This window comes from Pagrus pagrus (genome assembly GCF_965226575.1).
Source record: "Pagrus pagrus genome assembly, chromosome: 6".
In the NCBI taxonomy this organism is placed as follows: Eukaryota; Metazoa; Chordata; class Actinopteri; order Spariformes; family Sparidae; genus Pagrus; species Pagrus pagrus.
Window position 1 is genome coordinate 11,605,163 of NC_140190.1, and position 12,656 is coordinate 11,617,818.

At 40.1% G+C, this 12,656-nt stretch overlaps 2 protein-coding genes across 2 annotated transcripts; both read left to right on the forward strand.

Moving 5' to 3' along the window:
- The first annotated feature begins 1,358 nt into the window (after positions 1-1,358).
- LOC311258739 (serine protease 57-like) lies at positions 1,359-2,841 on the forward strand. Its single transcript, XM_084355294.1, has 5 exons — positions 1,359-1,427; positions 1,505-1,655; positions 1,823-1,946; positions 2,267-2,518; positions 2,605-2,841. Exons 1-5 carry the CDS (start codon positions 1,370-1,372, stop codon positions 2,761-2,763), a joined length of 744 nt encoding a protein of 247 aa, XP_084211420.1. The 5' UTR covers positions 1,359-1,369; the 3' UTR covers positions 2,764-2,841.
- A 5,832-nt stretch (positions 2,842-8,673) lies between these two features.
- LOC311258735 (complement factor D-like) lies at positions 8,674-10,215 on the forward strand. The gene is made up of 5 exons (XM_084355290.1): positions 8,674-8,753; positions 8,831-8,987; positions 9,170-9,299; positions 9,622-9,873; positions 9,960-10,215. The coding sequence occupies exons 1-5, from the start codon at positions 8,696-8,698 to the stop codon at positions 10,116-10,118; spliced, it is 756 nt and encodes a 251-aa protein (XP_084211416.1). The 5' UTR covers positions 8,674-8,695; the 3' UTR covers positions 10,119-10,215.
- Positions 10,216-12,656: the final 2,441 nt, after the last annotated feature.

Here is a 12,656-nt window from a genome sequence, read left to right on the forward strand (position 1 = left end):
ACACAATAGATAGATGTCATAACGTCAGAACTGTTATTCACATGTTGTTGATAATTGTTATTTATTTTTTCATGTTTTCAACTAATATTCTTACACATTGCACCTTTGAGTGTTGTTTGGTCAACTGTGTCACATTTAATGCAAAGTTTAAATTGTTACCTTGTTTGGTTTGTCAGCAGGATTACACAAAAACTGCAGAACAGATTTCCATGAGACTTTGATGGAGGATGAGTCTCATACCAGAAGAGACACCATTAACTTTTGGTGCTGATCCGGATTAAGAGACGGATCCAGGACTTTTTTCTCACCTTCTTCATTTAAAGTCATCTTGAAACGAAGGCAGAGTGTTATTTGCTTCCTCATACTTGCATGTTTCCAGTAAAAACGTTCATGTAGGGACGGGCTTGCTGAGAATATTGCTTGGTGTTTATAGTAGACAATTATAACAGCCAAAATAAAAATAGCCGTGAGTGCTTAATGGAAAATACGCCCCCGCCCTGCAGCTAGGTGTAGTTAGTCACCATTAGTGAATTCGCTCATGGCTCAGTTAGCTCTAGAGCCAAAGGTCCTAGAGTTTCTTAACCTGGGCCTCAGATTACAGGGGGAGTCACCACAGCCTCCAAGACTGACCGAGGTCAGTTTGACAACAGGGGACAGTCTGACTAAGACTATGACTTTGGGGACAACATAAGAAAACACAAACATGAACTGATACAACAGCAGATTTTCATCAAATGGACATGATTCTGGTCAATTAAAAACATTAACAGAATCAGTGATGATCCTCTGTTAGGGCACCTGGGATTAATCTAGCTCATTAGCTTCATTACTGGGTGGGAGGCGGGAAACTGGTTCCTATTGTTCATCTAGTTAGTCACAGAATTCAGAAGAACTGTTTTGAGTGGGCTTTTCACCAAAACCCAACACAGCCACTGGGTCACAGTGACAAAGTCTGACTTCCACACTAAATAATCTGCACACATGTTCTTGTATGAATTTAACAAAAGTCACTTAATCAAGAAGCTGAAAGTGTCCTAAATACAGAAAAGTAAAACAAGTGAGTGGAGGAGGAAATGAATAGTAAGAAATAAAAGAAATAAGAAAAATAATTTGTTAATGTGTTATACATGAATTGGTATACTTGTCATGTACTGATCGCATAAAGTATGTGCCTCAGCCGATGACCGATAAACAAGATCATGCAAAGATGACACAAGTTGAAAACCTTTGCATTTTCCATTGCACACAGGACGTGGTTAGAAGTCAAGATAAAATAGATGATGACCACAAATGCAAATGAAGCAAAACTCTGTATAAAAGGGTCGTCTTTGCTCCCCCAAGAGGACCAGCCAGTTGACTTGCTGCCATCATGCATGCTCTGCACAAACTTCTGCTCCTGCATGTTCTGACATATCTCGGACGAAATGGTAAGATAACAGAATATTTTCATTAATTCCATTTAATGAGACATTCAGCTAATTTTGATTTTAACTTATCTTTGCAGCACTTGGAGCTAAAATCATAAATGGGGAAAAAGTCCTGGACAACCGGATGCAGTATATGGCCTCGTTGCAGTACAACAATGGTCATCATTTCTGTGGAGGATCCCTCATCCACAACAACTTTGTCCTCACTGCTGCGCACTGTGATGTTAGGTGAGTAAAGATTTATTTTACAGAAATTGTTTGTTTTTTATTTAAAGTTATAAGTTACATAAACTCACGTTTTTCAAAAGAAATGTATAATCTGTTGCTTTGTTTCGTTGTTCGCAAAACAACCTGAGAAAATCTACTGACGACCTCTCAATTTTAACTTTTTGCAGTCGACTTGCGAGGGTTGTTTTGGGCACCCACAATCTCAGAAATACTGGGACAGTGAGAGACGTTGTGCAGAGATGCAAACACCCTGATTATCAGAATACCACAAATGACATCATGCTCCTCAAAGTAAGCATATATTCTTTCAGCCCATTTGTCCCAGATGACATCTTGTGTGTTTACAGTCAAATTAGATGCTTTTAAGCTTTGCTTGTTTTTTTTCCTGTGAGGGTAAATGTCAAAAGTGGCAAAAAAACAATGTCAAATACAAATGTCCCTGAAATTCTAGCCAAGACACAGCACTATCAAAGCTGTTATATTATAGAGTTAACTTTCATTAAAAAGATTCATCAGCTCCAACTTCTAGTGATTGTTTAACTGAAGCCTGATGAAGAGTAAAACCATGTTCAGACACTGTTCATTTCTACATTCTGGTTTTGTGTCTCCAGCTGTCTCAGAGTGTTCCAGTGGGTCGAACAATACGACACATTCGTCTACCCCCTCCTATCATGAACCTACAACCCAACCAAATCTGCCATGTAGCTGGATGGGGAATTACCGAAACTGGTAGAGTTACTACTAACCTGAGAGCAGTGGATGTGTCTGTCGTCGACCAGGACGTCTGTAGAGAGAAATGGTCTGGGATTCCTGCCAATGTCATCTGTGCAGGTGGATATGGAACACAGAAAGGATTCTGCGACGTAAGTTTTCTGTCCGTTTTTGGAAAGTTTATGAACACATTACATATTTTTTTGGATCAAAATATCAAGATATTTCCATTTTACAGGGTGATTCTGGTGGTCCTCTGGTGTGCAACGGGATGGCTGCTGGTGTTGTATCTTTCGCAGATAAATATTGTAGGGAAGAAAGCTTACCCAATGTCTACACAGACGTGTCCAAGTTCCGTCCCTGGATCGACCAGATTCTCGATAACAATGGTTGTTAAATGCAACAACCTTACACAAAGCTTTGCTTCAGCACACCTTCATTGTATTTAGGAGGTGTAGTCATGTCTAAGTCGCTCTGTCAGTGTTTGTTCCTTAACGCAAAGCAAAATAAAAAAAAGGTTCAAATATTGTTTTCTCTTTTCTTCTTCTGACGACACAAATGGCATTTTAGTTGTTTTTCCAGCAACATATCCACAAACTGTCTTTGGGTGAATTAGATGTAGGATGCAGTAGAGCTACTGTAACTGGCTTGTGTTGGAAAATATTCATTCATGTGACTTTAGTCAGGGAAGTAGGTCAGCAGTAGGTCACACTCGTTACTGAGACTTTATTACAGAAAGGCACATTATTAGAGAAGCAGTGTGTTCAAAAGATTAACAATTAATAAACATGTGAATTAACCAAACCGGAGAAGGGAGTTTCTATATTCTATATAGCTAGTTTCTAAATACCTCAGTGCCTCCTAATGTAACCTCAGCTCTCCACAATGAAGGTCCTGCTACAATGTAAAGCAGCTATGAGCTCCAGAATACGGTCTGGGTGAAAAGACCATTAAATAAAGAAAAGAAACAAGAAAAAGAAATGTATCAGTGCATTTACACTAATTCAATGATTAATGAGAATCAATTAAAAATGAAACAGTCCTCCTCGAGCACAGTAAATCACCTCCATTAGGACACAGAACATCTTGCAACATGTTCATTTAGGCAAAAGAAAAAAAAATCTAAACGATGTCACCTTTACAGTAAAAATCAACATATTTCTCTTTTGATATTACCTGTACGTTTCTGGTCTACAGTTTCCTCTGGTTCAGTCTGTCACACAATTCAAAGCGATGTTTGAGGGAGCTGTGTCAAGTAGATCCACACAGACGAGCCTTAGTGTTGCATCTGTGTTAAATGCATCTAAGAGAAATCGACTAATTATTTGGTGCTTTACAGGTCAAAATATAAACAGTACACACAGTCAAGATAAGGACAAGAATGTTACACTGTCATAATTCTGTGGTGGAGATTTTGTGTTTTGGGGTTTGTTTTTCTGTTGTACTTGCAGAGTATGATCTGGAGTACAGGAAGGTCATCACCAACTTTGTCGCCTGGTGTGAACTGAACCACCTGCACATCAACGCCAATAAGACAAAGGAGGTGGTGATCGATTTCAGGAGAAAGCCTCCTCAAACTGCACCGGTGAACATCCAGGGTTTGGACATTGAGATCGTGGAGGAGTACAAATACCTGGGTGTTCACATAAACAATAAACTGGACTGGACACACAACACAGATGTCCTGTTCAAGAAGGGCCAAAGTCGTCTCCATCTGTTGAGGAGACTGAGGTCCTTTGGTGTGTGCAGGTCACTGCTAAAAACTTTCTATGACTCTGTGGTAGCATCAGCGATCTTCTACGCTGTGGTCTGCTGGGGCTGTGGAAGCTCAGAGAGGGACAGGAAGAGACTCAATAAGCTGGTCAAGAGGGCTGGCTCAGTCTCGGACTGTCCTCTGGACTCCATTGAAGAGGTGGGTGAGAGGAGGATGTTAGTCAAGCTGACATCTATTATGGACAACCCCTCTTACCCCCCTACATGAGACTGTGGGGGCCCTAAGCAGCTCCTTCAGTAACAGACTGCTCCACCCACGGTGCAAAACAGAACGCTACCGCAGGTCGTTCATTCCATCTGCAGTCAGACTGTACAACACCAAAAACTCTTAATGTAGCACCATAAGCACCTTAACACCACCATATCCTGCACTACTACCACTTCTACCTCCGCCATTCTGTGTAATTGCTGTGTGCAATAATACTTTGTTAATACCTTTTATTTTATTTTATTTTTCTACACATTTATATTTTCTGTCTCTTATTTAAATCCATTTTAGTATTTTTAGTATTTTAAGTCTACTTGTTTTTATGTCCCCTGTACGTATTGTATGTCTGTTCTACCTGCTGCTGTAACAAGTAAATTTCCCCGATGTGGGATAAATAAAAGTCTAAAGTCTAAAGTCTACTTGCAAAATAAAGAGCTAATGAGTCATTAAAATTCTTCATCTGAAGAAAGAAATGGTATTTTATAAACTATATATATGGTTTTCTTTCTGAAAGGGATAAACAAATAACGGCGTCTGTGAGAACACTGATGTTCAAATCTAAATGAGGAATCTGTGGTTTCTGTGGTTTGTCACAGAATTCAAACGAATATGTCAGCAGGGTGTGTCAAGTAGATCCACATCAAAGAAAACCTTTCTTGTGTCTTTGTGTTTTAGAGTAGAGGCGATCCAAGAGTGTGTGTACAAGAAAGTAAATCCTGCTGTTAAGAGATTGCACAACCAGACTTAATATCTACTTAGCAGATTTATAAAGGCATACAAGGTAAACAAAAAGTTGTAAAGAGGAATACTTCCAAAAACCATTTCTTTTTACAAAGTTTGACACTTCGGTTTTTGTATGGATTACAAAAAATGAGATAAAACACATACAGTGAGTCCAATATGTATTTGATCCCTTGCTGATTTTGCCGGTTTGCCCACTAATAAAGACATGATCAGTCTATAAATTTATGATAATATGTATTCAAACATGGAGAGACAGAATATCAAAAAAAAAATCCAGAAAATGAACCTAAGGAATATATATTAATTGATTTGTATTTCATTGAGGGAAATAAGTATTTGATCCCTTAGTATTCATTAGGAGTTCTGGCTTTTACAGACCAGGTAGACACTCCCAATCGACTTGTTACCTGAACTGAAGCCACCTGTTCTCACTAATCACCCGTGTGAAAAACACCTGTTCACAGAATCAGACAATCAGACAGATTCCAAACTGTTCACCATGGGGAAGACCAAAGAGCTGTCTCAGGACCTCAGAGTCAGGATTGTTGATCTCCACAAAGCTGGAATGGGGTACAAAAAGATTAGCAAGGTGTTGGATTTGAAGGTAACAACCATTGGTGCAATTGTAAGAAAATTTAAAAAGCATAACATGATCATCAACAGACCTCGGTCCGGTGCTCCTAAGAAGATTCCACCTCGTGGGGTAGCAATGATTCTGAGAACGGTCAAAAATCATCCTGCAACCACTCGGCAGGAGTTGGCAAATGACCTGAAGGCAGCTGGGACCACAGTTTGCAAGGAAACAATAGGCAACACTTTGCGCAGCAATGGGTTAACATCCCGCAGTGCCCGAAAGGTACCCCTTCTCAAGAAGGCACATGTGGACGCGCGCCTTAAGTACGCCAATGATCACCTGAAAGATGAACCAAGTTATTGGGAGAAAGTTATGTGGTCGGACGAGACCAAAATTGAGCTTTTTGGCCTCAATTCTACCCGTCATGTGTGGAGGAAAAAAAATGCTGCTTATGACCCCAAGAACACTGTGCCCACCGTCAAGCATGGAGGTGGAAGCATAATGTTTTGGGGGTGTTTCTCCGCCAAGGGTACAGGGCTACTTCACCGCATCACTGGGAAGATGGATGGAGCCATGTACCGTACAATCCTGAAGGACAACCTCCTCCCCTCTGCCAGGAAGCTGAAAATTGGCCGTGGTTGGGTCTTCCAACATGATAATGACCCGAAGCACACAGCAAAGGCAACAAAGGATTGGCTCAAGAAACATCACATCAAGGTCATGGAATGGCCCAGCCAGTCACCGGACCTCAATCCGATCGAAAATCTATGGAGGGAGCTGAAGGTCAGAGTGGCCAGGCGACAGCCCACCAACCTTCATGATTTAGAGAGGATCTGCAAAGAAGAGTGGGCCAAAATTCCACCTGGTGTGTGTGCTAAACTTGTGGTTAACTACAAAAAACGTCTCACTGCTGTGCTTGCAAACAAAGGCTTTGCCACTAAGTATTGAGTGTGTTTGGCCAGAGGGATCAAATACTTATTTCCCTCAATGATATACAAATTAATTAAAATATATTCTTTAAAGTTATTTTCTGGAATTTCTTTTTGATATTTTGTCTCTCCATGTTTGAATACATATTATCATAAATTTATAGACTGATCATGTCTTTATTAGTGGGCAAACCGGCAAAATCAGCAAGGGATCAAATACATATTGGACTCACTGTATATATTAGTGAGCTTTTGAGGTGCTGCTAGGCGGATTTTGTCACCTTTTGGACAGAGTCAGGCTCATAGGGGACTTCTAGGAATGACTCATAGTAGACAGACATGTAGGCACTTGCTAACATAGAAACATCCGGCTGCAATGACCCCATGTATAACTCTCTCTTAAGGTGATGGTTTTGTCCTGAAACACAGCTGATAGAGAAGACTGTAGCTGTGGCATCTGATGATGCAGCGCCCACTAATGGTCAACAAGCAGAGAAACTTTGACATGGCTCATGGGGCTCTTGCCCTTCCTCTTGTGTCACCGGTCTGACGTCTCCCCTGATCCCTGATTGTTTCCACCTGTTCCCCATCAACCTCATGTTGATGTGTCTTATAGTCTGCGTCTCCCTTTGTCCTGTGCCAGAGTGTCGTTTGTCCATGCGCCTCAAGCCCCACGTCCACAGCCTTGTCCTGTTCTATGATCACCTTTGTATTTTGATATATCTCTTGTTTCCTCTTGAGAAGAGTGATTTTCTTTTGTAAGTTTTTCCCTGTTTATTTTTATAGGTAAAGTGTATTTTTTCATAGCCTTGTTTTTTCATGCACTGTAACACCAGTGCATGAAAGAATGAACCTGATGCATATGAGATGAAAGAAAATGGTAAGACTTCATTTGAATGGGTGTGCACAAACACTGTCATAAACATGAAGGAGTCTAAATGTTTTATGACAAATGGGGGGTAGCATATCACCAGAGTAAGCACTAACTGTGGCCAACTGTGGCTGTTGTTGCTAGTTAGCTCACTTAGCCATGCAGCTAGCAGTCCAGAGTTGGAGCTCAGACAACTGGGGGAGTGTTGTTGTTTACACCCCGAGCACAGGAGCTTTGGATCAGGGTCAGGGCTAGCTGGTTAGCATGCCAACTTCTGTATATCTTTGCAACACAATTGCAACACATTCCATTCTAATGTCAGAACTGTTATTCACATGTTGTTGATAATTGTATTTTTTTTATGTTTTCAACTAATATTCTTACACATTGCACCTTTGAGTGTTGTTTGGTCAACTGTGTCACATTTAATGCAAAGTTTAAATTGTTACCTTGGTTGGTTTTTCAGCACGATTACACCAAAACTACAGAACAGATTTCCATGAGACTTTGATGGAGGATGAGTCTCGTCCCAGAATAGCCACCTTTTGGTGCTGATCCGGATTAAGAGACGGATCCAGGACTTTTTTCTCACATTCTTCATTTAAAATCTTCTCAAAAACAAAGGGAGTTTGTTACATTGTTACAGCCTGAGAGCCGTCAGTGGTTGTGTGTGGGTGTGGCTGCTCTCTTCTGTGCCTCTTTGTCCTCCAGCTGCTGCCCTCCTCCGCTGGAGCATGGCTGTCTCCAGTTAGTAATCAGGGAAAGATTTAAGCTGGGGCCAGAGTGTCCATGCGGGAACCAGTGGGTCATCCAACAGTGTCCATGCTGTGTGTGTGTTTCAAGAGTGGGGGCAGACTGAACCTTCTAGTGTTTTTCTGTTAGTGGAAACTTGTTTGTGGAGTGCCAACAGCAGATTTTCATCAAATGTATATTGGTCAATCAAAAACATTAACAGACTCAGTAATGATCCTTAATTATGGCATTTATGGGATTAATCTAGCTTAGTAGTTTCATGACCGGGTGGGAGGCAGTATTGCTCAACGACAAAGCAGGAAACTAATGACCGATAAACAAGATAGCAACCCTTTTGCATTTTCCATTGCACACAGGACGTGGTTAGAAATCAATATAAGATAGCTGGTAATCACAAATGCAAACGAAGCAAAAATTATGTATAAAAGGGTCGTCTTTGCACCCCCAAGAGGACCAGTCAGTTGACTTGCTGCCATCATGCATGCTCTGCGCAACTTTCTGCTCTTTCATGTTCTGACATATCTCGGACGAAATGGTAAGCTAACAGAATATTTTCATTAATTCCATTTAATGAGACATTTAGCTAATTTTGATTTTAACTTATCTTTGCAGCACTTGGAGCTAAAATCATAAATGGGGTAAAAGTCCCGGACAACTTGATGCGGTATATGGCCTCAGTGCAGGAAAGCGATGAACATGTGTGTGGAGGCTCTCTCATCAGCAACAACTTTGTCCTCACTGCTGCGCACTGTCATGATGATGATGATGAGTTAGTTACGTTTCATCTTCCAGGAGTTGTTTCTTTTTAAATTGAAGTAATAAGTTATACAAGCCAACATTTTGTCAAAAACTGTATCTTTTTATTTTTTTATTTTGCTTTGTTTTGTTTTGTTGTTGTCAGACCAACCTGAGAAAATCTACTAACGATCTCTCAATTCTAACTTTTTGCAGCACACCAGTGAGGGTTGTTTTGGGCACCCACGATCTCAGTAACAATGGGACAGTGAGAGACGTTGTGCAGAGATGCAAACACCCTGATTATCAGCAGAACACACTAGAAAATGACATCATGCTCCTCAAAGTAAGCATATATTCTTTCAGCCTATTTGTCCCAGATGACATGTTGTGTGTTTGCAGTCAAATTAGATGCATTTAAGATTTGCTTGTTTTTTTTCCTGTGAGGGTAAATGTCAAAAGTGGTAAAAAAAAACAATGCCAAATTCGAATGTCTCTGAAATTCTAGCCAAGACACAGCACTATCAAAGCTGTTATATTGTAGAGTTAACTTTCATTTAAAAGATTCATCTGCTCCAACTTCTAGTGATTGTTTAACTGAAGTCTGATGAAGAGTAAAACCATGTTCAGACACTGTTCATTTCTACATCCTGGTTTTGTGTCTCCAGCTGTCTCAGAGTGTTCCACAGGGTGGACCAATACAATACATTCGTCTCCCCCCTCCTGACATGAACCTACAACCCGACAAAATCTGCCGTGTAGCTGGATGGGGAATTACCGAAGATGGTAGAGATGTTGATGACCTGAGACTGGTGGGTGTGTCTGTCGTCGACCAGAACGTCTGTAAACGTCAGTGGTCTGGGATTCCTGACAATGTCATCTGTGCAGGTGGATATCAAACACACAACGGATTCTGCAATGTAAGTTTTCTGTCCGTTTTTGGGAAGTTTATGAACACATTACAAATTTTTTTGGATCAAAATATCAAGATATTTCCATTTTACAGGGTGATTCTGGTGGTCCTCTGGTGTGCAACGGGATGGCTGCTGGTGTTGTGTCTTTCGCAGATACAGTGTGTTTGGACAAACTCTTACCCAATGTCTACACAGACGTGTCCAAGTTCCTTCCCTGGATCGACAAGATTCTCAAGCAAAATGGTTGTTAAATGCAACAACCTTACACAAAGCTTTGCTTCAGCACACCTTCATTGTATTTAGGAGGTGTAGTCATGTCTAAGTCGCTCTGTCAGTGTTTGCTCCTTAACGCAAAGCAAAATAAAAAAATGTTTCAAATATTGTTTTCTCTTTTCTTCTTCTGAAGGCACAAATGGCATTTTAGTTGTTTTTCCAGCAACATATCCACAAACTGTCTTTGGGTGAATTAGATGTAGGATGCAGTAGAGCTACTGTAACTGGCTTGTGTTAGAAAATATTCATTCATGTGACTTTAGTCAGAGAAGCAGGTCAGTGATGAAAACTTGTTAACAGAGACTTTATTACAGACATATCATCATTATTTAAGTTTCTGTATACCTCAGTGCCTCCTAATGTAACCTCAGCTCTCCAGAATGAAGGTCCTGCTACAATGTTAAGCAGCTATGAGCTCCAGAATACGGTCTGGGTGAAAAGACCATTAAATAAAGAATAGAAACAAGAAAAACAAATGTATCAGTGCATTTACACTAATTCAATGATTAATGAGAATCAATTAAAAATTAAACAGTCCTCCTCGTGTACAGTAAATCACCTCCATTAGTACAAAGAACATCTTGCAACATGTTCATTTAGGCAAAAGAAAAAAAATCTAAATGATGTCACCAATACAGTAAAAATCAACATATTTCTCTTTTGATATTACCTGTACGTTTCTGGTCTACAGTATCCTCTGGTTCAGTTAGTCTGTCACACAATTCAAAGCGATGTTTGAGGGAACTGTGTCAAGTAGATCCACACAGACGAGCTTTAGTGTTGCATCTGTGTTAAATTCATCTAAATGAAATCAACTAAATATTTGATGCTTTACAGGTCAAAATAAAAACAGTACACACAGTCAAGATGAGGACAAGAACGTTACACTCTGTCATAATTCTGTGGTGGAGATTTTGTGTTTTGGGGTTTGTTTTTATGTTGTACTTGCAGAGTACTTCCAAAATAAATAGCTATCGATTCATTAAAATTCTTCATCTGAAGAAAAAAAAATGTATTTTTTTCATTCAAACGAATATGTCAGCGGGTGTGTCAAAGAAAACTTGTCTTGTGTCTTTGTGTTTTAGAGTAGAGGCGATCCAAGAGTGTGTGTACAAGAAAGTAAATCCTGCTGTTAAGAGATTGCACAACCAGACTTTATATCTACTTGGCAGATTTATAAAGGTATACAAGGTAAACAAAAAGTTGTAAAGAGGAATACTTCCAAAGAAACATTTCTTTTTACAAAGTGTTACAACCCAGCTCGTTAAGGGAAGGCAGCAACATAAAACCAGACATTAAGGTTGGGATTTAAATAATTTATTAGCCACAATTTATCAAAGGAGAAACAATACAACAACTGAGGACGCCCGAACGGGGATAAAGGCCATTGGATGCTGTTTAAACCAACAACATAAATATAACCAAAAGAGACTCTGACTCCAGAGTTATGTCAAGATAAAATGGACAAACAGTGAAAAATAAAACCCACAGTGACTTCGTCAGGCAATGGCGATAAAACAGAAAATACAAAGCGAACAGCACCCTTAATCCTAGTGAAACTAACAAAGTAAATGTCTAGCATGTGCGGTCTCGATAGTGAGATTCTAGCCCTGGCCCAGTACCCCGACACAAGCCACAGTCCACAGAACACAGAACACAATTGTTCCAAACAAAGCGAGGCGAGCTGGCCACCAAGATCATTCGCCACGACTGACAAGCCGACGGACCATTTGAAAACTCCAGTCCCTGATTGTCGCCCTCGGATTGGCGCACCTGCACCACGAGGGAGGAGCCTGATCCGGGGGCCGGAGAATGACTGAGGAGGAGAGGGAGAACAAAACGACAGACAAGGCACACACACACATGCACACACACACATGCAGGGCTGTAACACAAAGTTTGACACTTTGGTTTTTCTATGGATTACAATAAATGAGATAAAGCATACTTTATCTATTAGTGAGCTTTTGAGGTGCTGCTAGGCAGATTTTGTCACCTTTTGGACAGAGTCTGGCTCACAGGGGACTTCTAGGAATGACTCATAGAAGACAGACATGTAGGCACTTGCTAACATAGAAACATCAGGCTGCAACGACCCCATGTACAACTCTCTCTTAAGGTGATGGTTTTGTTCTGTAACACAGCTGATAGAGAAGACTGTAGCTGTGGCATCTGATGATGCAGCGCCCACTAATGGTCAAAAAGCAGAGAAACTATGACATGACTCATGGGGCTCTCTGCTGAGTAAAAAGACGTGCTAACTAGGCAGCATCAGCTTGTGTTTATGTACAATAAATACTACATTTGTTGATACTTACCTAATTATAGATTTGTAGAGAGAAAACACTGAATAATGTAGTCAGATCTGTTTAACACTGAATATAGTTAATATAACAAATGTAAATGTATTACTTATTACATGCCAAATTCAAGTTTTTTTTAAAAAAAAGACAGTATGAGTGTATTTTAAATGCATTTTATATTAAACATTGTTATTATGACAGCAATATTAAAAT